The sequence below is a fragment of the Anopheles cruzii genome, chromosome 2, assembly GCF_943734635.1.
Source record: "Anopheles cruzii chromosome 2, idAnoCruzAS_RS32_06, whole genome shotgun sequence".
In the NCBI taxonomy this organism is placed as follows: Eukaryota; Metazoa; Arthropoda; class Insecta; order Diptera; family Culicidae; genus Anopheles; species Anopheles cruzii.
The window spans coordinates 14134027-14161874 of NC_069144.1; the positions used below are offsets into that span (position 1 = coordinate 14134027).

General features: G+C 50.6%; 5 protein-coding genes and 2 non-coding genes across 7 annotated transcripts in view; 4 read left to right on the plus strand and 3 right to left on the minus strand.

The window, feature by feature from the left end:
• Positions 1–327: 327 nt before the first annotated feature.
• LOC128269527 (U6atac minor spliceosomal RNA) lies at positions 328–434 on the plus strand. Its single transcript, XR_008269197.1, has one exon. It is a non-coding gene; the product is annotated as a U6atac minor spliceosomal RNA (small nuclear RNA).
• A 241-nt stretch (positions 435–675) lies between these two features.
• Trnar-acg (transfer RNA arginine (anticodon ACG)) lies at positions 676–748 on the plus strand. The gene has a single exon. It is a non-coding gene; the product is annotated as a tRNA-Arg (tRNA).
• A 123-nt stretch (positions 749–871) lies between these two features.
• LOC128267497 (thioredoxin domain-containing protein 15) lies at positions 872–1985 on the minus strand. The gene is made up of 2 exons (XM_053004342.1): positions 1900–1985; positions 872–1843 (listed from the first exon to the last, which is right to left on the minus strand). The coding sequence occupies exons 1-2, from the start codon at positions 1934–1936 to the stop codon at positions 930–932; spliced, it is 951 nt and encodes a 316-aa protein (XP_052860302.1). The 5' UTR covers positions 1937–1985; the 3' UTR covers positions 872–929.
• Positions 1986–2142: 157 nt separating this feature from the next.
• LOC128268041 (MICOS complex subunit Mic19-like) lies at positions 2143–2774 on the plus strand. Its single transcript, XM_053005038.1, has one exon. It carries the CDS (start codon positions 2143–2145, stop codon positions 2743–2745), a length of 603 nt encoding a protein of 200 aa, XP_052860998.1. The 3' UTR covers positions 2746–2774.
• A 4002-nt stretch (positions 2775–6776) lies between these two features.
• LOC128267987 (zinc finger protein GLI4) lies at positions 6777–8435 on the plus strand. The gene is made up of 2 exons (XM_053004969.1): positions 6777–8040; positions 8110–8435. Exons 1-2 carry the CDS (start codon positions 6777–6779, stop codon positions 8433–8435), a joined length of 1590 nt encoding a protein of 529 aa, XP_052860929.1.
• Positions 8436–9399: 964 nt separating this feature from the next.
• LOC128268140 (uncharacterized) lies at positions 9400–14028 on the minus strand. Its single transcript, XM_053005162.1, has 6 exons — positions 14013–14028; positions 11285–13951; positions 10993–11219; positions 10676–10918; positions 9749–10614; positions 9400–9682 (listed from the first exon to the last, which is right to left on the minus strand). The coding sequence occupies exons 1-6, from the start codon at positions 14026–14028 to the stop codon at positions 9400–9402; spliced, it is 4302 nt and encodes a 1433-aa protein (XP_052861122.1).
• A 12676-nt stretch (positions 14029–26704) lies between these two features.
• Positions 26705–27848, minus strand: part of LOC128267522 (protein commissureless 2 homolog) — a 41727-nt gene continuing 40583 nt past the window's right edge. Inside the window, exon 2 of the mRNA XM_053004372.1 lies at positions 26705–27540. Coding sequence (XP_052860332.1) covers positions 26936–27540 — 605 coding nt within the window. The 3' untranslated portion in view covers positions 26705–26935. The remainder of the gene's footprint in view (positions 27541–27848) is intronic.

A 27848-nucleotide genomic window follows, 5' to 3' on the forward strand; every position in this document is an offset into this window, starting at 1 on the left:
TGCGTGCGGCAAACGGAGAGCAACTCAACGATCCTGTCACACGTTCCAACGTGGCTCTCATTGCCTACCTTGACGAAACTGAACGAAACACTTCGTTAAATAGAAATGCTACGAAAACATAAACAAACCCGGAAAAATGCTGAAAATGCTGCATGAAGAAGTTAAAAGTTATACAGAGTTATGCGGATAAAAGAGTCCGAAGAAGGGTTTTATTAATCGATTTGTTTGCAGTTCGACAAATATAATGCCGGCGAGAAAGCTTATCCATCGCTAGAACTCTGATAGCATGCAAGTGTGTTATAGACCACGAAGTCATCGCGAAATTTTGTGTCATTTGAAAGGAGAGCAGGTTAGCACTCCCCTTGACAAGGATGGAACACACAACCTGAGATCAGTGGGCACCCAGAAAGAAGCTGATCTTGGCCATTTTTTTTCTTACTTTCTCGCAGTTTTACGACAAACTCCTTATTCAGTCACCATCTCCTGTTCAATCGTACAAAACGAGCGTGGTCATCTAAAGAAGGCAAACGGTTTACAGGAAGAACAGGATGAGCGAGACGAAAATATTCATGTAACGCCGAAATGATCGTTAAAATAGATATGACAAAACAACCAAGTTGAAAGAGAGCATTGGAGTGTGATTTAAGTACGAATGAGAAGAGCCGTGGTCTTGACGGTCCTGTGGCGCAATGGATAACGCGTCTGACTACGGATCAGAAGATTCCAGGTTCGACTCCTGGCAGGATCGCGATAACGAAACACTTTTTTCTACTTCCTCGAGTGGTGGTTCTAACTATTTTAAAACCCCTTCGAACAAATGGATCAAAACTCACCGTTTTGTTTCATTTCGTTTAATCTTTTAATCACCTAACACAAGAATAAAGAAATAGTAATAACAACTTCACGCATGGCCCGCTCAGAGATCGGATTTAACTGTGGTGTGCGGCCGATTCTCGCCAATTCCGCTTTATCGTCTCGATAATCTGCGCATAGACCGTCGATTTGGAAAAGTAGAAACACGTGCACACGATGATGAAGGCCCAAGCCACGTACAGCCAGTAGTCGGTTTTGTATTCGACCTTGTTCGACAGTGGGCCCTTGAAGTCGTCCGAAATGTAGTGCAGCGTGTAGTGGCCGGCGGGCAGCTTTTTGCGATTCGCCAACATTGGCTCCATGCCGCTGTGCCGCGTCACAAACATCCACAGCGAATCGACCGAAATCTCCGACCGGTTGTACTTCACCAGTGGTCGTCCTTGGTGAAAGAACATGATCGTTGGCAGACCCACGATGCCAAACTCGGCGTTCAGGACATGGAACTCGTTCGCATCGATTGCCGCTACGGTTAGGTCGTAAAAATGGCGTGCCAGGGCGTTGAAATGGGGCGCCATCATGGCACTGAAGATGCACGTTTTGCTGTAAAACAACATCACCACACAGCTTCCGGCCTGGTTCCGTTTCGTCGAGTTTCCGTGCGGTGCAAGCACGCTGACCACTTCCTTTAGCGACGTTATCATTTTCAGCGTCCCGTTACCGTTGGTCGGGATACACTCGACCCTCAACGGTGGTTTCTGGTTTCCGTGTGAGGGATCTCGGCTTTCGCCCGCCAGCGAGCAGTACCGGCGATCCCAGTAAGTTAAATACTCATACACACCGCTAAGATACGACGGAGCTTGAGGATCGCGGGGCTGCTGTACAGTTTCTTCGACCTTCGCTTCTGCTTTCGCCGTACGGCCTCCGAAGAGGTTCGTTTCGAGAAACTCTCCATTGAGAAACTGTGCGTAGAACTCGAAACTAGTGAACTGATAAGCCGTTGCTATCGCAGCGCCATGGACTAGAATGAGGCCTACAACCACACGGAAACTTTATATGGCTGTTTTGTATGCAGTTTTCCTTACTCACCTAACGTTAAAGCGAGTGAAAATTTTACAGAATTCATTGGGAAACTAGAGGTAATGTTACGCGTTGCGAAGTGTTGTGACAATGGCCGTTTTTTGACAACCCAGATTGGTTTGTTTACATCACTCAAAGCAGTTTCATTTGACAGCTGCTGTCAAACGCGGCTTTTAACCCTTGATTTAAGGACAATTGAGTGAACGAAAACAAAATCATAACAAATCTGCTGATCGAACTGGTATTTTTGCAATGGGAGCTGCACCTAGCAATACCCGAACGGTTGTGATACCAAATACCAGTGCCAATGTGATCGATATCTCGGACAACGTAGTCAAGCGGATGGCAAACGGTACACCGGCGAAGGCGAAAGAAGACCAACAACAACAGCAGCCTGATAAAAGTGCCACCAGCGACAGTCTCTCCACCGGAACAGGCCCTAGTTCGTACCCCAATCCGGTCACCCCGAAGACCGTATTCCACGGTGAGATGCCGCTTACATCGATGCAGATCCGCCAGGAAACAGAACGAGCCTTGCAAGAGAATGACGACCTTTGGGCCCACCGTTTGAAGGCGATGGAAACGAATCTGACGCAAATGGAACACGTGCTGGAAAAAGAATATAACGAGGCGGTAGCCGATGTGAAGAAGCACTTTGGGGCATCTGCGATGCGGCAGCCTCTGCCTCCTTGTCAGGATATGAAGGCGAAAGTGATCGAATGCTATCGCACGAATGGGCACGAAACTTTGAGATGCGCCAGCGTAGTGCAACGGTTTGCCGATTGTGTTAACCAGCACCGTATACAATTACTTCAGCTGCGGGTAGCAACGGAAGAGGCCATCAAAAAGCAGTAACCATGGATTACTCACGGGTTCGAGTCAGGACACGATTCCTTACAAAATAAAGATAGTTTCAATTCCATGAAAGTACTTTGTTCACTTCGTTTTTGATGATTTTATCAGCCTCTTTCATGATTCGACAACTAATTTGGGGCTTCTTTATTAATGCACAGGAGTATTTTCACCGCTTAGCGGTTTGTTTAGGTACGTTCGCTTGCCCTTAGTGGGTTTGTACGGATTAGGCATATTAATAGTGTAATGAGAAAACACGCATCCCGAACGAAACACCCGGAACTCGTCGTGCTACTAGTCGAGTTGTTCGTCGAATGTAAAGTCTGCCGGCAGAACAGAATCGATTCCACAAATAAAATTATTTATTATGCACAAACGACTATAGTAAACAGCATTTTTGTATTTCTTCTTGTGGGTGAGAATTAGAATTAGTAAAAAGCAGAGTAGATCGAAAACGGATGCACAAAATCTGTGGCGTGGAGGCATTCACGAGCCGCTGCATTGGGTCCGGAAAAGTAGAAATCATTCACCCCCCGGGGGGCGGATTAACTGGAGTTGGATTTGCGTGTATTGAGTGTGTGGTCCTTACAATCAATCAACAACAAACGGCGAGGGCGAAGGGACGGTTTTACGATGAACCCCGGTGCCGCGTGTCCGTCCCCTTGAAGCGCGAGTTTTTTTGTATGCTGTTGCCACTGCCAACCACACATAATATGTAGCGCTCTCTTATCTCACGCACACCGCCTGGTCCGGCGCAGGTCGTTGACGTCAGAAACACCCCTCGAAGAAGCCACGCTTCACGTGCACCAGCTCTTCGTGTTAGGGACGACGGTTCTCTGAATGAATTGCCGACGATGGTGGTCGTCCCTGTGAAAAGGGTGGGTGGGACGAGTCGGGTTTATTTCGGGCTTCTCGTAAGGATTCGCGTGTTCGCGTTGCGCGTGAGGACGAAAGAGAACAAACCATTATCGGGCGCGGCGCGGCATTGCCAAAATTTTCTCCCGCGTCGTCGTGTCGGTTCTGTGGATGAACCCGTGGCCCGCGGAGGAGTGCCGGTGAACCGACGCTCACGCCCACGGCGAAGGGAACGCGTGTGTTTACAAAACAATTCAACTGCCACCAGCAGGCGGAACAGAGAGCTGGCTTACCGAGAGATGGCCAGGTTCGAGTGAAACGGCGCATGGTGCGTACGCTGCGTGTGTAAACGCCGAAGCCGAGGGCCGTGTTGATAACAACGCAGGGCGGTGGCGAACGGTCGTCGGAGCTGCGTAACCGCCTCGAGCCCATCCCGAGTCCACCCCGAGCGATGAGTAATCGAGAGAGCGAGTAAGTGAGCGGACGTGTCGGACGCCATCGGTGCGGCCGGAAAACAGGGAAAACCTCAAGCACCGAAAAGGATCCGAAACCGAAGAGATTCCTTTTGCGTGACATTTTGGTGGAGTTGGGAGGCGAATTAACCAAATAAAAAAACGGTAAACGGCCCGTCGTCTGGTGTGCACTGCACTTATCGCACCGATGCACCTTTGACCGCGTGTGTTGACACTGCGCGTGAGTGTGTTTGTGTGTGTGTAGTGTGATTTTATCACTCCCCGAAATCGATAACGGAATCGCGACAGTGAGCTTGCGTTTTCCTGTGAATTTAATTGCCACCGTTTAGGCCCAAAAACGCAATTGTGTTCTCTTACGCCACCAGTGGAAGACGGGAACACGGGCGCATGGGTGTGTGTTAGTGTGACGAATGGGAACAGGGGCCTTCCCACACACAGGAACCGCAGCGGAGGGTGGGTTCACGGAGCGAAGGATATAGCGCACGCCGGGAACAGGCACAGGCGCAAAACGGACAACCGCTCCTGGTGTGTGGTGTGGCGCACTGGCGTGTCCCGACCGACCGACCGACCGATTCCCGTCGACCGAGTCCCGAGTCCCGAGCGCTCCCTGCCAGCCATAGCTGGTGTGTCGCCCTTCCCGAAAGGGCGAGCCGGATTTTTGCCACTGCCACACTTGCCACTTGTGTCACCAGAAGCCAGCGGGAGGCCCAACGGTACGCGATGACGTCGTAGTGCCGTGTGACCCATCGCAAAAGTGAGTCGAACAGCAAGCCGCGGTGAATCAGCTGCTCATCAGCGCAACCAAAACATCCGGAACGGCGTAAATTTGAGCACGAAAAAAAGAAGAAAAATCCGAAACATCGGAAACGGCCGCGGGCCGCAGGAAAACGCCGAGCCATAAACAAGAAAAAGACCTTCCCATCTCTCCGGAACTCAGTCGGGGGTAAGTCACGGTACAGCCTCTCTCTTTCTTTCGCCCTCCTGCAAGCTGCGAGTTCGTCGATGCGTAAAAGAAAAACTACGAAGAAGAATCCTCAATCTCGCTTCAATGGCCAACAACTCGATCGATGGCGGCGCGGGAGACCTTTTCGTGTGTGTGTGTGTGTGTGTATGTGGAGGAAAAGGGATTTTGTTTTGAATTTTCCATCCGCATCCGCCCTTCGGGTGGCGCGGGTCTTCCATCATCATCGTCATCATCGTCAACGCGTTCGGGTGATCATGATGATGATGTGTGGTGGGTGAAAAGTGAAAGTGAATCCATCGCCGCCACGTACACAAGGACCCGCGCGTCGGAGGCGCAGTACAAGGCGTCTCCATCCACCACCATTTTGTTGGTGGCGCCCTCGTGCCGTCCCGCTTGCGCCTACTGCCGGATTTAGTGCGTGTGCGGGGCCGCCATCGTTTCCATCGTGCGCCGTTGTGCGTCCATTTTCCGTTTTTCCCCAGAATGGGCCCATACGCGGTTCGCCCCGAGAACCCTTCACCACTACTACTACTACTACTGCCGGCCACTACGTGGGTTGGCAGGAGGGAAAGCCAGGCACGAGAGAAAGAGCCCGTATCCGTGAGGGTGTGTGTTTGTGTTTTTGGTGGTGCCGCGCACGGGGACCCGCGCACGTTTCCCAAAATTTTCGTCGTGTCTTCTTGTTGGCACTGCTACTACGACACCCACAACCACCGCCACCTCTTACTCAAGCGCGCTTCGTGGGCAACTGCACGATGGGTTTACAAGAAAGACGCACCCCACGCACTTCAACACATACACAGGCACACGCTTCTGACCTTTACCAGGCCCTCCCGGGCGGTTCCCTGGGCCCGTTGGACTCGGAGGACGAATAAACAAAACACTCTGCGCCTACGCGGCCTCCCACCCACTAAAAGCGTGGCCCAAATTCAGAGCTGGAGCCCTCCCTAGCGCGAACCACGAGGCTACAGTTGTGGGGATGATAATAAACGAATTGGTTTAAGGTGTACTCTACATTAAGTATAATGTCCTTTTGCGTCGAAAGTACACCCAACAGAGCAACTGCGACCACCACATTGTCCTTAAATAAGTATCGTCCCATCTAAAGTCGGCAGCTGGAAGAACATTCCGGCCCTTAGCGGACGAAGCAATTCAAGCTCGGGTATTCCAGATTCGTCTAATAACTATTAACAACTTAAACAACACAACGCGCTGTAATTTGGCGGAGCGCTTTTTTATGTAGCGTTTGATGTCACCGGTCACTTTGATGGTGTTGGCGGGGAATGGAAAATTCATTGCGTTGCGCCCATAATTATGCCCAAGCACTGTGCCGTGAAAGGAAAGTTTGAATGAAAATGCCTCTCGTCTTGCTTTCTCCCACGCTCCCTGCCACCGCCTACTACGATATTCTGTTGATTCGCACAATTTCTTGGAAGCGCCCAAAAATACCCGACGGGCGGAAAGCCTTTTCGGATCTCGGCTGGTGTGTGGAACTGGGGAAGGTGCCGTTGCTTGCGGCGATCAACCAGGAAGTACATAAATACACGTGCTGTTGCCCTCATTCTTCACCATCTACTCTCACGCGATTCTTCAGCTCTGGAAATTCCGTTAGCCCCACCACGAGGCGTTTCCCGTGTCAGGATGATATATTTAGGCCACGGAGAATAATTGAACTAAGCTTCTTGACTAATTGTAGTCTCTCTCTCTATCTTTCTCGCTCTCTCTCGCAGAAGAGTTGAAGCATGAACTTTTCACCCTTCGGGACACACTTTCCCGGTACCATACCGGGAATCCATCAGTTTGCCAGCTCCGGTCTGGGCGTTCCGACGACATCCCACGACTCCAGCAATCGATACCATTCCATCAACTCGAACGTCAACATGGCCCACTTCAACCAGAGCCACGGTCCCATTTTGGGCAAGTTCCATCGCGAGCAGGACTCCAGTAATGCTGTCGGTGGTGCAGGTGGCGGAGGTGGTGCGTCCAACAACAAGTACAATGGCCACACTTCATCGGGAGGCGGAGGAGCGTCCGCCATTCCGACCACGACCACGAGCAGTGGAGGCCAGCAGTACTCGCACCCGTACAGTAGTCAGCACTCGGACGTGGCCTCGGATCACAAGCAGCGTAACATGTACGCGCAGTCGTCGGTTGGCAACAGTTCCGGTGGCACCGGTGGAGGCAACGGTGGCCAGAGCGCTCAGGAGCTCAGCCAAGACATCAGTGCCTTGCTGCAGCAGGCCGACAGTAAGCGGGTGTTGCAAAATCCCAGCTGGCAGTCGCTTACACCGGGCGCGTCCGTGGCGGACTACCTGTCCCATCTTCCCGGCAGTGCCCTGCCCCTGTCGCTGCACCACTTTCTCAAGTATTCGGCCGAAAACATCAAGAAGGAAGCCCAGAACCCGCTGTCCAGCCTGGACATGTCGCAACCGCAGGGACACAACGCCAACAATGCTCACGGAGGGGGCACCGGCAGTGGCATGGTCCTTCCGGCCTCCCAGACTATCGCCAGCATTCTGGGCCATCCGAACCACCAGCCGGGCGGTCTCGGTCACCCGTCGAACGTGCAGGCAGCCAGTTCGTCTACGGTCGGTGCTGCTGGCGGAAACGGTGCGGCGGGGACGGACAAAAAGAAAAAGAAGAAGAAAAAGAAGCCACCGAAGGAGCGCAAACCGCGTCCCAAGCCGGGTGAGATTCAAGTACGAACGGCGCTCGACGGCAGTTTGTTGTTCCTGTGCCCGGAGTGTCAAATGGCGTACCCCGAGCGTGAACTGCTCGAACAGCACCTGATCGGCCACAATTTGGAGCGACGCTTTATCTGCGACATCTGCAACGCGGCGCTCAAACGAAAGGACCACCTAACGCGCCACAAGCAGAGCCACAACCCGGAGCGACCGTTCGCCTGCACCATCTGTCTGAAGGCGTTTAAGCGCAAGGAGCAACTGACGCTCCACTTTGTCATCCACTCGGGCGAAAAGCGGCACATTTGTCAGGAGTGTGGCAAAGGTAAGTTCACAGTGGTCCTGTTGCGAAGAACTCAGATACTAAAGAGAGGGGGCCGTGTAATCGTTTCAGGATTCTACCGAAAGGATCATCTGCGCAAGCATACCCGATCGCACATAGCACGCCGCTTGAAGGCGGAACTGAGCCAACAGCAAGGACCCGGCTCGGATGGACCGTCCACCAGCACGGCCAGGGGAGCACCGAGCCAAGCACAAAACGCCAGCAGCCAGCAGCAACAGGCTGCTTCACAACAGCCGACCCCTCAGCAGCAGCAGCAACAGCAGGCAGCACTTCAGGCACAGTTAGGGCAAGCTCAGCAGCAGCAATCCGGCCAGCTCCAACCACCGCAGTATCATTCCCTTCCCCCGGTTCCTGGTCAGTCTCAAATGATGTCCTAAGTAGAGAAAGCACACGCAAGAGAGAGTTCCGGACCAGATTTCAAGACTTCCCAACCCGGGGACAGGTTTCGGAGGACGAAAAGTATCTTAAGAATTGAAGAAAAAAAACATTTAATCTCCATTCGGTTTTGTGCAATTTTTTGGTTCTTTTTTCCAACTCACGGGCACGGCACGATCGGTTCACTAGTTTGCTCCGAGAGGCTTACTAAGCGTACCCACAACTGAACCCATTCCTTCGCTCCTAGCACAATTTTACACCCCGGCGATCCGGGAGTGTAGCCAGTAAATGACACCGTCGTGTACAAAGTTAGGTATACAAGAGCAACGGTAGAGACCGAGTGATGCTTGCGATTACGAACACGGGAAGAGATGTTTCTTATGGTTTCGCTTTAAGTTAACACACTCTCAACAAAGGAGAAAACCCTCGCTCAGGTGAAACACAAGATTGTAGTGGAAATATTTAAACTGTAGCATAATAACGATAGCGTATCACGGATAAGAGCATAAAGCGGCACCACATTTAACAAACCCGGAACGAAGCGTGCGCGTGTATGGTGGTGTTGCGCACAGTGCAGTAGTTTTTGCGTTTGGTTTCGTGTCTTTTCCTTTGCCACGGTTCTGTTTGAAGATCGCATAGTGAAGCAATGGAAAACATTAACCAATGATCATTCTAGTCCAGTTTATCTAGTCCAAATTTTAGGAAAACCAGTTTTCGAAGATCGGCAGTTGAAGAGAATTAATCAAAGTAAAACATTTAGTTAAAATGCGTTTAGATATTTGTTTCGTTTGATCGAACTGTGCGGCCCGACTGTTTCAACGGCGCGGTCCAACTTATTAATTATCCTATTTGATAACAATAAAATTCAAATCAAACCACCCAAAGGACAAGTTGTGTTTCGATGGAATATTATTTTTTCGCCTTTTTTATCTTGTAGGCTGCACATCACCGACAACTTAAGACCCCTTAAGCCACTCCCTTGAACGAGCGATACTTTTTGTACTGCTTTACCACGTCGGTGTACAGCAGACGGCTGCTTTCGTCCATCGTGCGCAACAAGTATTCCGACGAGTGTGAATCGTAACAGGAGATCAGCTCGAAACACACATTGTACACTTTGCGAGCGATCAGTTCCTGTTGCGTCGAGGGGCGCTTGCTTTGGATAATGGTGTGCAATATTTGTGCCAACGCATACGGAGCGAGGATGCGTAAATCCTTCTCCAGCTTCCTCACCGCCGTGTTCATCATTCTGAAATGAGAAGATGCGTAACCTCGATTAACGCTATTCATACACTGGATCTAACAGCTACCATACTTTTCAACGGGCATCAGCAAATCCGAGATCGAGAGCACCTCGAAACTGTTTAGGCTCTGTGCTGCCGGGAAACTCTCCTTGTAGCAAATGATTGACCCAATTTGCCCTTGCATGACGTGCAGATACTGTGGCAACCGATGACTGACGTAGTTCGGACGCATCATCAATAGCATGTACAACACCTCACTGATCAGACGATGCAGTTTGTAGAACTGTTGCTCTTCGCCCTCAAGAAGCGGATATTTACGTATGTTAATCGCACTCAGAAACTCCAGAACGTGATCCATCGCGTTCGGCAGAAGCTTGATCTGGGGCCTACCAACGACGGCAGCAAAACTTGACAGAATCTCAAGCAGCAGTTCCGGCTCGTCCAAGAACTTCTTAGACACGCACAAACCCATCACATCTCGTGCCACGACGGAGGTGAAGGAACGTACGAACGCTTGATTCGTCTCTGCACTTGGCGATTCGTTGAAACCAAGTTTTGCCAAAATGGCAAATGCCCGCATCACGGAACCCAATGAGGTAACGCTTTTCAAACCACTACCACACGCGGCCGAATCGAGTTGCTGGAGCTTTTTAGCATATTCCGCCCCTGAAAGATGGCTCGTGAAGGAAACGACAAACATTTTGAGGTTTTGTTCCTGCAAACGACCCTCGCTGTTGGTCAGCGGCTTGTCGTCGGTAAAAACGTTTACATGGCCCGAGTTCACGTTCGGTAAAGTGTCCTCCTGCGTCATTTTCATGAACTCCTGCCAACGGTTCTCCAGAATGGCAGTAAGCCGTGCATCGTCAAGTTTCAGATACGCTTTGTACTGTAGACAAGTCGTCAGCAAGTTGCTAGATGATGAACTGGAAACTTTGCACTGCACAAGAATATCATTGCGATTAACAGAAGAAATGCTTGCGAATTAAAGTTATGCTCACCGCTTGCTCGATGTAAATCAAAAGCTGATCGCGCAATTTCTCATCAAGCTCCTTTTTTCGGCTTGCTTTGTATCGAATGCTCAGTAGGCAAGCCTCGAGACAGTGATCGAAACACACGGCGTCCGAGTTACGTAGCTGTTTGGGAAGCTTTTTCAGCACGAAACCATCGATAATAGTGACAAAATCATCCAACAGTGCGCCAAATGCCTCGCCGTTTACCAGCTTCAGTTTGTTTGCATTATTCTAAATGAAAAAGGTAACAAAATATTTATATAATCACTTCATCACTGCACACTATACGCCATTGATCGACATACCTTTTGCAAGAAATTAAACATTAGCAGCAGTAAAGCAAATCGATCGGTGTCATCCTTGGTGAAACTTCCCAATATTGTTCTAAATTCTTCGAAGGCTTCCTCCGTGAGGTTTGTTGCTAATTGTTTCAGGATGGCCGCCAACAGTGGCGATTGGCCAAACAGCGCTATCAACGTTTGGATACTGGCAAACTTCGAAACATTTGCAACGGTTCCGACAGAGATATGCACTACAAGAGAGTAAAAAAAGCGTGTCAGTTTCTAGTAACACGAGTAGCAGGCACCGATAACTTACGCATGAGCTGGTTCATGAAACGACCGGCAAGTTGCTCATTTCCCAATGCACTTATGTCCGCATAGAGCACCATGTTTAGCGCTACGAGAATTTCCTTTCTATCCGTTGGTATCTCGTTGATTTCTATCTCGTCCAGCACCGCCAGTAGATGCTCCATTTCTGCCACATCCGTTAATTCAAACTTTAATTCTTCCGATCGATTACTTGCGCAGCGTACAAGTAGTTTCCGTAGACGGGGTAGTACGTCCGATTCATTTTGACCGACCAATTTATCGAACGAAACCTTCCGACATACTGCGTTTTCGCATGCAGCCAACACATTTTCGGCAATTCTTTTGTACGCCGCCAACAGGAAGATTTCAACCAAACCGTGGTTTGTGGAAATTTCTTTTAGAATGTGTTTGATCTCCTCCAACGGACAATACGCACGGTCGACAAGATAAACCGCCATCATCGCTTGTTGTTCTGGGTCTAGGAGCGATAGAAACCATACGTTCGTTGAACGGTCCAGAAGAACCCAGCGTAGGTTTTCTCCCGTTTGACCGCCTGTCACCCTATCGACCAATGTTTGGCGTTCCTCGGGCGCTATTTCATCGCCAACCAGCTCTCTTTCTCTATGTTTTTGTAACAAAACACGGTTCATCAGCGGTGCATCCTTTGTCGGTAGACGCTCCTCGATCGTGGCCCACTCATCCTCACCCAGATACGCGTGCATCCGCTGACTTTCATCTACTTCGATCGAATCCGGTCGATAGTAACGCACCATTAATCGGTAATTGGCGTAGAAATATGCCGTTTGCAAGAAGGCACTGTAACATCTGCCGTCACCTGATTGTTCACCCAACAGCAACGATCGTGCAAAGTTGGCCAGTGTCTCATCGAATTCCTCAAAATGCTTGGTCAACTTTTCCCAGAACAGGTTCGAGTGTTCGATCAGTGTGTTGCCGGCGAAAAAGTAGCACATCCAGCACATGGTCAGTTCCAACAGAAAGATACTACTTTCGGTTTGTTCCTCTGGCGGTGTTTCGATCGCTTCCTTCAGCATCCCCATCATGGAGTCCCAATATTCAAAGCTTCGGCCGGACAGTAGCACCTTCATGTACTCCATCATGGCATTGCTTAATAGACCATCCGTATCTGGCCAAGCGAAAGCAAGCGCGGGACACAGGTTTTGCAATTGTATCCTTGCCACTGGTTTGCTTCCTTCACCGGAACCTTTCTCAGCTACAATTAAAAAATCCAAAAACATTCTCTCATCATCCGAGATCGTGACGATCGGTTGTGCAGATCCATTCTGCAGCTTTTTCTTCTTCAAGGGCGTGTCACTGTCGCCAACACAAACTTTACTCTTTCTCTTTCCACTGCCCTTTCCTCTCAGCTCCCGAATGACCGCATCCAGTTCGTTTTCCTCCAGATAGTCGGCAAGGTTCCCGAACAGTTCGGTGCGAAAATGTTCGTTCTTGTTAAGCTTCATGTACATTCTCATGGTGGAAATTAACATGCCCTGGTAGTGGTGCAACGTCTCGGAATCCTTGCGCAGGAACATGGTTTTCAGTATGATACCGACGATAGTGTGCTCCAATATGAGGGGATTGTAGTCGTTGATCGTGCAGATCAGTTCAAAAAGATCCTTCAGCAGCGAATCGGAGGACGCGCAGATGTCGATAAACTCTTTCAGTTTGACCGTGAAAATGTCGGTAAAATTGAAATCCATCACCTGTTGCTGGTCAACTTTGATGAAGTATTTGCGGAGCAGTGCAAACACGTGCTTCGTGATGGTGAAAATCTGGTGTGTGCTCTTCAGGATCGATCGTTGCTCATCGACGAACGCATGCAGCAGAAAATATTTCAGAAAGAGCAGCACTTCCAGCTTCATTTCACGGTACGCTCGGAGGTATCCTTCAATTAGCAGCGCAATAACGTGCAGTGGCAGTTCGTTCATATCGAAGCAGCCCATAAACAGGTGACGCTTCGTTTGGTCGGTCACTCGATTGTAGGATGACGCTTTACCTTCTCCAAAGTAAACCTGTTTAAAGAACTCCAGCAACTGCTCATGCCGATCGATGCCACGCATTTTGAGTAGCAGGACCACTTCCGAAAGGGGCGTTAGGATATAACTGAACGCTTCGGTCCATTTGGTATCATCCGTAGCGGACTTGAGATAAATCTTCACATCGTCAAAAATGCGGTCTATCGTTTTCTCTTCATCCTCCTTGGGCCGGACTTCTTTGAGGCACTTCTTGTAGTACTCTAGCGTGACCCGCAGAATCTTTCCGTACGATACGTAATCGAATTTGTAGAAATTTTTGTACTTGGTATCGAACGCAGACGTCAGCAGACTTTCCAGCAGCTGCTCACGCCGTCCGGGAATCTCCTGTCCGAAATCACTCAGCACATTCTTCAACCGTTCCACAATCGTTGCCGGCAGTGCATTCGATGGACAGGGAAGCGATAGGAAACTGTTGACGATTTGCCACCGTTCATTAAACTGCTGCTCGTCCAGGTCACCCAGTTCGCGGAAGAATGCAGTCACACCGTCGAGAAAAAACGTGAAAATTACATCGTACTTCGACATGTAGTAAAAACTAGACGATTTCCAAAGCTTTATGCCGTACGCCAGATTCTCGGCGTAACTGCGTTCCGGGTTCGATAGTCGTTTCAATATTTCTGCAATAAGGACACCAGCGGTAAGCTACGTTTTCAATCGGACTTCAACAACACCACTTACCGCTTTTCATATCCATTTTGAAGGTATCTTTACTAACTTTACGCAAAATAAACCAATTCACCGTCCACGTGCGAATCAGTTTGCTTTGGTTTCACACCGGTTTGTTTATCTGTCAACTGAGGACGGCCTTCGTTCACGCACACAACGATATCGCATGTAAGCGATGCTGTCAAAATGCCGAAGCGCGAAAAGCGCCGCTTCGCGTCGACGCGGCGCGTCGGTTGCCCCTTCTGACACTTGCAAATCACAGTTAATTTGAAAATGATTCTACAACAATAAAATTGTTTGTTTTTTGTCGACAACACGACCTGTTTACTGCACAATCTGTATACTGCCAAGCTGTGTGTCGAATCTCCAATAATGCAAAGAAAACCTTCAGAGAACCTGGTTTGCGCCAGAACATGAGCACGAAGATGCTGCATATCAGTTTGAGTTTGGGTTGGAAATTAATTGAATTCGGTATTACAGCCGTCAGGATCAAAGCAAGGGCAGAATCTGCCCTGTAAGCCATCCTTTATATATTCATGAGTTTTTGTAAAGGAATCAACATCGCATCGTAGCTTAACGAACGTTGTTCCTTGTGCCCGCCGACCGGAAGCCGACCCGTTTCACGTGTTGCAAAAAGAGACAAAGGTAACCGACCACATGTTCACATGTTATCGTAGGCGGGTTGCCGGGTGGCGTCTTGAAGGTTGCGAGAGTACCATGAAACGTATCCTCGTTTGATGTCGTTACTTTTCACATCACTTAGTCGTTCGATTTTACCTACCCATTGTTCTGCGTGCTACACCGGCCGGTTGTAAATTCTCGGTTCGCAGCGTCTGAAAGCAGAAAGGAACATCACTTAATCAATGCAAGCTCTCCTTCAGAAAACGGAGATGAGTTGAAAGGGATTATCTACCCATCTTTTTGTCGTCGATGTGCCCTCGCATGGGCAACGTTGGGTGGCGATGGGACGATTCCCACAACCTAAAGTGTGAACTCATTTCGGTAAATAAGAACATTAAACATATCGGCATTGCTGGGCTTTTTTCCTCAAGGCGTCAGGGCCCCCTTCGATAGGCCTACCTCACGGGGCAGCTGTTGAATTTGATTATGCAAAAAAATCAATGAAACGAAAAAGGAACATCATCCAAACGCTACACCACGACGACGGCGACCCGGTGGAACGTGAAGGACTCCTTTTCCGCCTGGGAGATGGTTTTCCTAATCGCTCCCAATGCACATCATCCACTCGAAGCGGTAAAATAAACAACGTTTCACAACGGCCTCGTCGTCCTCGGCTCGGCCGTGGATACGCCTTTTCATTTACGTGTGTGCACACACACGGTTTGCTTCTTTTCCTCTGGATCGTGTTGTTTTTTGCTGTGCTGCCTCACTCTGTGGCGTCGCGCTCTGCACTCATCTATCAGAGGACATTGAGTCCTGTCATCGGGCTGGATGGATATCCGCGTCCCGGGCTTGAGACGTTTTTTCCCAGACCTCCTCTTCAAGGTACAGTAAGGACCTCCTCAGCGCAAGGACATCGCTCTCGATGTGTCCTCTTCGGTAGCCCCTCGCAACGGCCACACCACTAACATCTGGTTTTGTGTGGTTCCTATCGATCTGCCAGCCTAAACGCTCCTCGCGTCTTCGGGTAGGCATCATTGGAAAACTCGAAACCACCAGCGCCACGCAGCCGACGCGATGTTTGCTTCCGAGTCCGAGTTTCCGCGACCGCAGCTTGTTGCTCGTAGCAACCAGGCAGAGGCTTGCTTCATGTATGGGTTTTTTTTTTGGTTTGCTTCTCACACACGCCAGGCTCTATGTAGCCTTAATTAATCCCAGACGGCGAATTACGCACACATATAGGAAGGGAAGCCGCACTTCACGGAAGCCACGCGGCTGGTGAGTGATGAAAACGCGGGATAAACACCACTCAAGCGTCTTGGCAGAGGATTTTGAGGGAAATACTTTTCAAAAAATCCCACCACTGCCAGAGCCCGCAACTTCCTCCAGCGTATCCTCTAAGGACGCTATGCCGTCGGTGACATTAAGGACCTTGCCGAGGGTAAACTTTGCGTTCGCCTCGCCGTTCGCCGGATCGCTTTACCCTGGGAAACACAGGAATTTTCCACGACCTCCAACTTGCGCCGACGGCGAGCTCCGAATGTCAACATTTCCCCGAAGGGTGGTAGCAAGGGTCCTCTTCACGGCGAGACCCTTGCCGTCGCCGGGTGTCCCCGGAAAGGGAGTGTTCTCACCCATTGCGCCGGAAGATTCCTACTAATGAACACGATTACAGCGCTTAATGAGGCATTGCGGCTGACTACGCGAGCCTTCCAGATTGGGTGTAGTAGCGGCGAGTGTGGAAACCCGGCACCCGGCAGTAGTAGTGGAAATATAGGCAACTGGCACCAAGAGCCACTACTTCATAAGTTTCAGCCCTTCGCTGTCGCAGCGCTCGCCAGAAGTTGCATTCAAGTGGAAAAACATCTGCACTTCTCGGGCCAGGCCTACGGCAGGAATTCGGATGCATTTCCCAGGGATGCCCAGGGTGCACTGAGGACGTCAACGTCGTCCGCCCGCCGGTTACAGCATCACGTGTGACACACTCGTGGTTCGTTTCTCGTATGGAACTAATTAAGCGCAAACTTTCATCCACTCTCTCTCTCTCTCTCTCTCTTTCCCGGCCGCAGCAACCACTGACGTTGCATAAGGATCGTCCGCCGCTTCCGCTGTTAGCTCTGCGGTCTCTGCCAGCCCGGCCAGAGGAGGCGCACCATTTGACGGGATTCTGTCCTTTGAACTCCCACAGGTTCCCGCAGCGGATTGTTATTGACTGCTTCACAGCGCAATTTTCCCGTTAATGCCACCAGTCGTCCGTCGCGGGCTGGGAAAATCTTCGGATCGTCCCGAACTCGATTTGTCACAAGCTGCACCGTAAACCGAGCACCGTTGTGACAGTGTTTTGCCCAAAACGGTTACGACGGAATGTGTCGGTGACGGATCGAAGGGAAGGAAACGATGGTTGTGAAATGAGCGTAATTAAATCGAGAATGGCTTCGCAGGGCCCTTGGCAGTACCTGAGTCGTATTCGGCCCGAAATGGCTTCTTGGTTCAGTTGGTGACGTTTCCTAATATTTTTATTGATTGTTCGCCACAGAATTGTGTTACACATTCCTGTAACATATTTCTTCATCACGCTGGAGCCGAACCTTATGGAAGCCGTAGCCGGAAAAAAAGGAAACTGCTTTGGACAGTAAGGGCGTCCGTAACACGTCAACGTCTGTCAGAAGTAAAATGTAATCATCAGAGTCGAAACAGGACGTCCGTGCTGAAGTGTGAACAAAAACATCGTCAATCCACACAAAAAACCGCCGGAAAAACAAAACCCAGAAAAACTGCCATCGACTCGGCGACGGTTGGGATCACCGATTGAAGGAGAAAATGAAGGCGGGAAATGAAAAAAATCACCCACCAACGGATCGAACCGTCCGGACGTTTGTGGGTTTCGCTCTCGATAGGGTCACCTTCGGTGGAGTACGTTCCCTAACCTGCTACCCTGCTGCTGGTCCAATTTGTGGCGGATGGTGCCATGTGAAAGGTGTCTTACATTACTCGCCCGAGTCGGCTGGCGGCGCTCCTCGGGCGACCTTTTCCGTTGCTTGTATCCAAATGTTTTCCAATCACATTTGTTTGAGCGCTGAAGTGCATCTTCTGCTCAAATTGTCGTCCCCGTCGGGACCGAAACAAGACACGCCCGTGCCCTTTTCTGGATAGAAAACACATGTAACCGTAGGCTTTTTGTGTTCGTCCTTTCTTTTCGTTCAACCGTCCCGACGGTTCCAGGTGATGGCAACCAACCAACCAATCATTCCACTCGAACGGCTGCCGCGGGTTCAGGTTTTTGTTTTGATAATTACGATCGCTAGACGTCGGGACTCGTCGACGTGTCTGGGGGCCCGGGAGAAAATGTCGCCGTCAATTTGGCCCGGTCGTACCTTTTTAATTTGCTCTGCATGACGTCTCACTTAAGGGAGACGGAAGCTGTGGAAGGAAAAACTCCGTCCGTGGAATGGAGAAAATTAGAAGCATATTTTCGTGCCACGGCCCGACCGTCGCCGATCCTCCAGCATCGCGATGAGAGACGGGCTCTGGAAAAGTGGAACCTCGGCAAACCGCTAACGGAACCGAAACCGCCACAAGAAGCGACGCATCGGAATGCGCCCTCGGGTCGGGCCAACGCCGTCCCGCTGTGGCCGGAAAAATAACAAGTCGTCAAGTGATTTATGCTCTCGCGTCGCCGTGTGCACGGGAAGGGAATTACATAAATTTAAGTATCATTAGTGGGCCGAGACGGAGCCGATCGACGAGGAGCGACAGACGATCCACCGGATCCGGCTCAGACACATGACAGACGATGGACAATATTTATGCCAAAACAGTATGTTGATATTTGACCGGCATCGTTTGACGATCGATCCGACGACGATGAGCCGCTGGCCGGTTCACGTGCTCCGGCTGCCGGTCCAACGGTTATCACCGCGACCGGCAGAGACAACACAATGTGGTCCCGCTGTTTTTCCTCGGAAAGGACCGCAATAAATTTCCTGCAATGGTTTATCACAACAACGGAGGGAAAGTAAAAACACCAACATTGGGAAAAGTAATAAAAAAGCAAACGGAACGCAAACGGTCGGCTTCGTAGGCCGTCCCCGAAGGCCGGCCCGAACATGAGAGCTTAACGAGCGCACGGACCGATAATTAGGTTAGGAAAATGTTCTTTTCATATTCCTTCCAACCACAGTCCACCATTCGGTCTCGAGAACGGAGAAAATTCCGGAGAAATTTTCGTGGCCCATTTTGCTATCGTCTCGCGAACCAACCAAAAATCACACCCAGCTTGCGTTCGAGAATTAGTGAAGATGCTCCACGCAAGGCGGGATTTGCGCGAGTGATTTACTCCGGTGGCCTCGGTGGAAATCTGTTCTCGGTGGAAATCCATTTCTAGGAAAGAGACTCGATCCAGTAATTCATGCCGCCTGTTGGGCGTTGCCGTTTGCAACTGTTCCATTCCAACAGTTGGCCCACAAAGGCCGGCGGCCTCGGCTTATTATTCACAAATATCGACTGATTTATTTAATTACCATTGCCGTGATAAAATGGTCCCATTTTTCAGCGCACCATTTTTCCCATCCGAATCGGAGTTCGAGGGAGCGTTCGAGTTTTATGGGTCGTCTTTGATTAAAAAATTACACATCACCGATCCATCACCCGGGGCCGATCGGGTCGGCGCATGCACCGCCTCTAATTGGTTCTAATAGACGATTAATTAGCGCGTTGGGCGAGATTTAACGACCGGTCGATAATTTTGATCGCTGATCTAAACGACTCAACTTCACCGGAGGCCCTAGCACATGCGGATGCGCACCGAGTGTGTGTCACATGGCCGGCCGTGATGATAAACAGCACACCCGACTCGATCTGTTTCCTTGACGCAATGCTGGTATTATTGCATTACGCTGCTGTCGACGGACCTCTAGTTTTTCCTTTCGTCACTTTCGATCAGTGTTCGGAAATGCGGGCAACCGATTAAACTCCCGTCGCTGTGACCAAACGTGGCTGTGACCAGTTTTAGTTCAATTGGTGAGAAACCCCTCATTTTGAAAGGCCGTTAAAACGAGACATTGGACGGGCGCACTAAGTACAGCCGAAAATTGCTCATCTGCAGGCGATAAAATTGATCGGGAGAAACGACAATAGATCACTTTACTGCGTATCAGAAGGAAAGATCTTCGAGCCCTCTCCTCAGATCCCAATTAGCACCCGGCGGTTATCGTTTCACAAGTTACAGTCTTTTGGTTTCTAAAATCCACAATCCGGAAGCGGGGTAGTATCTGATACGGGTGAGACAATTCCTGTGCCGAAACAACCCGTCACGTTCAGTTTCGCCAACGCCGAAGGAACTCCAACATATCGGTATCAAATTTCGTGGCCCTTACAGGGTTCTTCTACAACTTTCTTCGAGGAATCGGACCTAAGAGCCAAACAACAAGGGAGCGAGAAAATATGGGAAAACGAGCTCGAAGATTGTTGCGCTAAAGCCAAGCGTGAAGAAAAGGCCGGCGAAAGAGAAAGATTATCACTTGTGTCTCGTTCGCTTTTTCCCCCGTTCGCCACCAGAAGCCACTCAGCGTTATTAATGCAATAAAATTTTGCATAACAAAACATGACTTCCCGCCGCACGGCGCGGCACCCGTCGCCTAGGTTCTGGTTTTATCTGCCGCCGTCGCGCAAGAGTGCACGAGACTTTGCGCCGGAGTAACCAAAGCATCTAGAGAGCTGTGAGCCAGCAACCATTTATTGCATTTTCTGCCGTTACTAAGGCACTCGCTATGCACCGGTGGCTAGCCGGATGGCGTTGCCACAGTGACGTGTGTTCTCATATGTTTAGCGAATTTCTCTTCTTATATTTTCGGCTACTCTTCCCAAATCAAATGCCTGATTTTGTTGTGCGAGGATTTCGTGGAAGTAGTCAACCCGGGGGCCGGGAAATCCAAGACGACACCGCGACCGGTCCCTCACACTCACTGCCATTCACTGCCATTCGAAGTCACCACCGGTCGTGGCCGCCGTGGTTGAAGAATGATATGCTAACGACAGATCCGCCACTGATCGACCGCGTGCGGTGGTGTTGTGGTCCTCGCTCGTAAAGTCCTCCGGATCTCCGGCCGGCCCTGTTTGCGTATTTATGCGATGCAATTTTCATCATGCAGCACCGGGTCGTCGTCGTCGTCGTTACCACCGTAAAAGCTTTTCCACCGATCACCCCCACCAGCAGCGTCGCCTTGTCCGTTGTGCCGTTGTTTAAAAAAGGATCAAGCCACATTATTCACACTCTCTGCGCACGGGGCGCATCCTTCCAGCCGTGGCGCCGGGGGAAACTTCCGTGCCATCGTGCCAAATGAAACGACGCGAGTAATCATAAAAGGAGGGACGCGGGAAAAAACAGGAACCCTCGTGCGGCCCACGCGGAAAATGTAATGACGCGGAATAGGTTTTTCCATCAAGTTTGGCCCGCGTTCGCACAATGCAATTTTCCCGGACCAACCCGGAGGAGCTGGTTCCTTGCGGGCCGCCCTACTCGGCCTACATGTGTAGTAGACCGGCTCCGGGTGGATGATTCACTTTTTTCGCTTTAAATCAAGCCAACTAAGGGTTGTGCTAGGTAGTGGCCGCCCCCCACATCAACCCACCGATGGAATCAACCCCCTCTACAGGGGGTGGACAAAAAACCGTGTGTGTGTGTGTGTGATGTACCGTTTGAGATTAAATTGCGCTGGCGGTTTCGGGTGGGCCGTTTTGTCCGTGGTCCGTGGCCGCTGTTTGTTTGTTTAATTTTCCAAGCGTTCTCGTGAAGGGTGCGCGCCACGTCAACCCTCCCATGAATGCAGAGCAGAGCGGGGCCAAGTCACCCTTCGGAAAAACCGGCTACTGGGCTGGCGGCCCTAGCTACTGTCGATAGTTAAGAAACATTGGATTGCGCTGCGATGCAATTTCGGCCCCGGTTCTGTGCGGGCATCCTGGCGTTCGGCATTCGGGAAACGGTACTTTAGGGAATTTCGATGCGCCCCGTCATACCGTTGGTGTGCCGGGCCCGAAAAAGGGGACGTTGTAAAGATTCCGGCACCACCTCCGCGGGGAGGGGTGAAGCTATTTTTCATCTCGATTCCTCGATGGATTTTCACTCGCTAGAGTGTTATTGAAACGAAACCCTGGGGCCGGGTCGAATCGCACTCGATGTGGTGTTGATGATGGGCTGTTGTTGGGAGGTGAAGGTGGAATCCATTGTTTAGTGAGCGGTGGGTGGGAACGGCCAGAGACAGTCGGGGAAGAAAATGGGAACATTTGGAATGGGGAAAAACTTATTGCCGAGCGGGTAATCCGATGAATTTCCCTGCCATTTGCTGAATGAGTTCTTGACTCATTTCATAGTTGAGACGATTAAATGAATTGCTTCTTGTTTGCCAATAACGCTCCCCGTACTTACTGTCTGAATACTAGGCGAGGCCCTTCGAAGGCTTACCAGTGAAATCGGTTCCAGTAAACGGAAATCAACTACTTCACCACGTGGTCCACTTTACAAACTCCTTTCGCTATTTGGCATAAATCCCTGCCGAGTGCCTCAGGGGCAGCGTCTTGCCAGTAGTTGTTTCCATTTAACATTCAACATAAAGCTCCTTTCTTCATTATAACGTAATACAATTGGCATGGCCAGGCCCGGCAGTGCGCCCACGGACCTCCCTGGCGGGCAAAATGATATGAAAAAGTCTCGCCTTAATTCGAAACTTCCACTTGGGAGGACGAGCGTTTGTTTCACAAAGTTAAATTTCGTTCGCTCCAACCGGCGGAACACACCGGAAGCGGCAACACAGACAGCCCGGCATAGTGTTGCAGCCCCCCCCTCGTTCTCGGCACGAGCTGGGAACTGCTGTTCATGAAGTAGCACGGGGCGATGGCGAGAGATAAAACTACGCTTATTTCATCTCATAATCAAAGAAATAAAATTTAATCGTAAAGTAAACACACCGGGGAATCGCTTCCGCTGTCGTACGCTGGCCGGGCTGGGGGCCGCCCCTCCCTGTCTGCCAACCCGGTAGTTCGTTCCGAAAGGGGGAACCCCTACCAGACCGGAGAAACAAGGGGACCCAACCCAACGTGAACTGAAGCGGTCTAACTTCCCGTTCCGGAAGCCTGTGTAGTTCGAGGTGGCAGTTTTCCCCGGGCGTCCTGGGGGATTATGCCTCCCAGGGATTCCCAGGGCTTAGACGAGGTGCGATAAACACGAGCCATGAGCTGAGGACCCATCGGCGAGGGTCGCTGATTGGTGAGAATTTAGAGAAAATCGGATCCCTCTCGAAACGTCTCGAGAAGGGGAGTTTGCTGCTGCTGCGGCCCGACCACCGCTGACCAGCCCAGGCTGACTCACCCGCGATGCACTGATTCACCCGAGCCCGAGTCATAACCTTCTTCACACCTAATCAATCAGCTTCCGGTTGCGGAGGAGAAACTGGACAAGATAAATGGCTGGCCGGTCCGGTGGGAGCAACTGCAAACTGCACGCATCAAACTTCAGATCGGACCGGGTTTCCAGGAGTTCTCCTAATTTTTCCTGTAAAGCCCACGGTCCTTCAGCGTTGCTTAATTTACGAAACAAGATGGCGCGCCCGGGAAGAAGTGCGAGCGGCACCATAAATTAACCGAATTTAGCACGAAAACAGAGCCCACGACGTTACACGGCAAGCGCCACGCCACGCCACGGTGGGCTCCGTAATCCGCCGATAAACAGGCCATCAATCTGGGCCCGGCACCGGCGTGGCGAGAGGATAAAGTTTGGCTTCCGCACCGCTGGAGTGTAAAAATCGCTCAACGAGCCGTCGCAAATTGAAATCGCAGCCCAGACGCCACGCCGCGTCGTCGTCGTTGGTGGCGGCGGCGTTGGAAAACTGGCTGGAAATTGGAAATGCACACACACAGAAAGGTGGCGCCGTGTGCCAAAAATTTATCCGCCCGATCTCTCGCACTCTGTCTCACGCGGGGCCACACTTTTTAATCAAACGTGTTCCTCCCCCCCGGGGCCGACACAATGCAAGGTGGCCAATATATTACGGGCGAAAACGGAAAGCCCCGGAATAAAGATGGGTGGCGCTTCGGGCGCACCGGAAGACGGCCTTATTTCGGGAACGATTTGTTTTTTTTTCGTTCGCAATGTACTCAAACTCGCTTCGCGCGCCGGCGGAAAGTTTAGTTTGATCACACAACTTTGGTGAGCGTCCCTCTCTCTCTCTTTGTCCGCCCCGGGAGCCGAGTGTCCAGAAGAAGATATTCCAAAGTTGATTGAAAACTTACTTTCGGAAACTCCCGGCAACTCTCGGGATGATGTCGTTCGCGGCCCGGCGGAGCGCGGCCCGTGGCGATTAGCACACGCTTGGCAAACTTGGAATCGTTCCAAGAAAACCGGACCCGTTCCGAAATCACTATCCCCGCGGCTACGACAACATTACATGGCCGGGGCCACGGAGACCACGGGAGTTCCCACGGTGCGCGATCCGTGCCCGGTCCCCGAGCGTTCCCAGCGAAGCGTTGAGCGAAGGCAGCGAAATCAATTCTCGTCGTTAAGTGTTGCTTTAGGACCCGGCCCCCGGGTCCTCCCAGGCGCGGACATGCGGACACCCTCCACCATATGCTAATAGAATATTTTTCTTCTTGAGCACGTACCCGGCCGTCGTTCGGATGTAGCGTGCGCTGGTCCTAAGTAAATAGCTTCGGTTCACAATCGCAGACAGCACACCACCCACCGTCCAGCAAGGCGGCTGACCACCGGAAGCGCCGAGTGTCGAGGTCTCAATTCAGGACCACGTCCCGGTAGACGATGGCAAAAGTTTAATCAGTAGACCAACCAAAGGACCAGAACAGCGCACCCACACGACGAGATTGAAACGGCTGAGAGCGCGAGAGAGAGAGATCGGAATCGCCAATCGGGAGCCGGACACGCGAAGCGAAGCGTTTTATGATCCGCCCGTTGCAGCCGGATGTTGAAGTGTCGGGAGGTCGCCCGGGTCCACACACCTCCGGCGGTGGCGGCATGAGGCCCGAATCGACCGCCTGTGAGTGAGCAGTTTTTCACCCTTCAAGCGCGCTTCAAACGCAGAGTCCCCGGAACCCTTTTGACCCTTGAAATGGATACAAAGCGAAGTGGCCAGAGACCGAACACACCGTTCGGCAAAGTGGTTCCTCGAGCTTTTTACACACCGGCACGAATTTATTACACCCAGCCCGGAAAGCATTAGGAAGCGATAAAACGCTTTCCCAGGGCACACGGCACACAAAGCTGTGCGTTTTTGTTTTCACTTTTACCGAACGCTTTTCTCGGGGCCGGGGTTTTCCTTTATGGCGAGTTTGCTGACGCTGCCAGACACAGGGCCCAGCCCGGATAGTTGTCGCCCGGGCCGCGTGTGTGTTTACTTTAAAAGGGTCTCAAATAGTTTTATGATTCGGATTGGTGTGCCTCTGTGTGTGTGGGGATGGGATTTTATTTTTCACCGTTTGTGACGAAGCTGTCGACGGGGCACTATTCGGGCTTACCTTCATTTTCCGGCGAGAATTCGATTGTCATGATGAATGGAGTGATGAATTGTGAGAAAGTGTTTGCTTCGGGATTTTCACAAACAAAACAGAAACTATAAAAACACCAAACTATGCGCATAGAACAAACGAATCGAGTATGCAAGTATAAAACACGGAGTATAAAACACCAAGTACGTAAAAGTTTAAAAGTACAGGGTGCCTCATCATGACCCATACTATTTAATTGTTAAATAACTCCGCTGTTTGTTAGTCGATTTTAACAAATCAAATCAGACAGATTCTGAAACATTATTTTATGCCGTTTTAGTCGATAAGATCAAGATCGATAGATCGATAAGATTAAGGTTTATGTCAGCCAACCGTAGACCATTGAAGAACTGAAAGCGAACATCACAGCGGAAATTGCTGTCATTACGCCCGAAATGTTGTTAAATACAATAAAATTTGCCCAAAAAGGGCCGCTTTTTGTGTGTCTAATGGAGGCGGTCATTTGATCGATATTGTATTCTGAGTAAATTATCAATAAGCGTCATTCTATATCCTAGATAAATCTTTTTCATTTGTTAAAACCGACCGAAAAATGGCGCAGTTTTTTAACCCTGTGGCACCCTGTACATATACCGTATAAAGTACCAATCTTCATGCAAAAGCACGACATTTAAAAACGATCAATAAAGACTCTGTTGAAAATAAAAAACACAAACACATTCGGTTACATTTTATATGGAATTTCCTGTCGTTTGTCACACTTTCGCAAACAATTTATTGAGCTTTATCAATTCGTCGTCGATTCGCAGCGGGAACCGCTGCTGGTAACACTGGGATAAAAAACGGAGGACCACTGTCTCTATGTACTCGTGTGGCGGTAAATAATGTTGCACACACTCTTCGCGCACACGATTGTCGACCCCTGCGCGCAACTTAAGAATAATTCTTGGTGAATTCATTAGTGTCTAACCCAGCGGCCCTTGCCGTCTGCCGAATTCGGGAGTCTTTCGGGTGGAATCACTGGATTGCGTGTAGCCCGCCCCCCCAGAGTCTTCCGCAGTCTCTTCGCTCGCACACAAACAACACAACAAACTCCCAAAGGTGGACCAAGTGTTCAGCACGAAATTCGAAACCAATCTCCATTTGTAAATATATCTATCGTACCGTATCTCTAGCTTTGGCCCTCTGGTGGCTCAAGGGTTCACTTTTCCATCACACCGTCGCGGAGAGGGGACACACACACGGGAGGAAATATGTATACAATTCAATCTTTCGAAAAAACAATCCGCCGTTCGACCGTACGATCGGGTTCGGTTTGGAAGTTCCCGAGCAAAAAGTCAGAAGTCAGAAGTAACCTAGACTAGAATTCTTAAACGACTAACGGAGTTAGGGCGCCCCACCGTCAGGGCGGCTCATTTGCTAACGCTAAAATCCCTTCGCTTCTGTCAATTCCTCAACCGAAATTTAACATTCCACAACTGCCTCTGCGCCGGAATGCCTTGAGCTCAGGTTTTGTGTTTCTTCGGCGCTCACTTTTGTCCAGTTTGCAATCAACATGGCTAAAACCTACCGATTAAAGGAGTACTACTGCCTACACGGTTAGCGAACGAGTTGGGACCATGAACCGGGTCTGATAAGCCTCTCGAAAACTCGATCCTCTCTCCTATCTAATAAATTAATCTTTAATAACACAGTCAGAGTGATTTGTAATCATCATCGAGTTTTCAGTTTGTTCCGGTATGTGCTCCCACCGAGCCCGGGCCCTATACTAGGGCGAAGGATGCGTTCCTGCCGTTCCAGCTGCCTCAACTTCTTCCGGCCAGCCGTTCGTTCTCGATCGCGTAATGGCACACCCCGAGCTTCTTCTGCTGCGGCAACACGCGGATCACTGTGGACGCGTCCGTCGAATTTCCGGCCTGATCCGGTGCCGGCGACAGCACACAAATGGCGGCCGGTGAACTCACGGTGGAAATGGTGGAAATTTCGCGCTTGTATGGCGGTGGTGGTGGCACCTGCGACACCGGTGGCCCCAAAAGGACACCAGGTGGCGGAGGCTGCTCGATCGGAAGGCTCACGATCGTTTGCTGCTGCGGCTGGCAACTGCTGCTTGCCGGTTCCGTTTCGATCGTTGACAGTGGTCGGCCGAAGGTATAACGGATCTCCTCGAGCTTCGGTGGATTCGTCCCGGCAGGCGCCAGGAGGTCTTGCGATTCGAACAGCTTCATTACACTCGGCCGGTGCACCTTGACCGGTTCGTAGTACTTCATCTGCTTCTGCTTTAGCTGCTCGATGGCGTCCTGATAACTCGGCAACCCGGACACGATCGTGTAGCTGGGCAGTGATTCCACGTCGTACGGTGGTGGCGTTTCGATGTCCATCGACGAGAGGGTTTGCGAGCGGGCGGTCAACACTGTAAACGGAAGGGAGAGAGAGAAAAAGCGCGAACGAAGGTTAGTATCGTCGTTAGCCAGTCATGATTACACCCCGGTGATGGGGTGGACCCAGTTGGACGGTGGAAAAAGGTCACTCGGTTCACTCACTGCACCCATAAATTACAACCCACTCGAACCCCTCCGAGGCGGCGGTTGGCGTAACAAGTAGACAAATGACGGCCCATTCGGAGCGCCTTACGAGAAACTATAAATATTATCATCCCTCTATCGTGGCCCTCTATCGGGCGCACAGCCCGAGCCTTTGCATCGCGCGTCCCTTTTTCCA

What these genes read in the sequence shown, in the direction of transcription:
- LOC128267497 (XM_053004342.1), bottom strand. Translation starts at nt 1,936, where the DNA reads ATGAATTCTGTAAAATTTTCACTCGCTTTAACGTTAG. An exon ending in TTCACTCGCTTTAACGTTAG is followed by an intron (nt 1,844 to 1,899) that starts GTGAGTAAGGAA and finishes GTGTGGTTGTAG; the next exon opens with GCCTCATTCTAGTCCATGGC.
- LOC128268041 (XM_053005038.1), top strand. Translation starts at nt 2,143, where the DNA reads ATGGGAGCTGCACCTAGCAATACCCGAACGGTTGTGATACCAAATACC.
- LOC128267987 (XM_053004969.1), top strand. Translation starts at nt 6,777, where the DNA reads ATGAACTTTTCACCCTTCGGGACACACTTTCCCGGTACCATACCGGGA. An exon ending in TTGTCAGGAGTGTGGCAAAG is followed by an intron (nt 8,041 to 8,109) that starts GTAAGTTCACAG and finishes TAATCGTTTCAG; the next exon opens with GATTCTACCGAAAGGATCAT.
- LOC128268140 (XM_053005162.1), bottom strand. An exon ending in TTTCATGAACCAGCTCATGC is followed by an intron (nt 11,220 to 11,284) that starts GTAAGTTATCGG and finishes ACTCTCTTGTAG; the next exon opens with TGCATATCTCTGTCGGAACC. An exon ending in TGATTTACATCGAGCAAGCG is followed by an intron (nt 10,615 to 10,675) that starts GTGAGCATAACT and finishes ATTCTTGTGCAG; the next exon opens with TGCAAAGTTTCCAGTTCATC.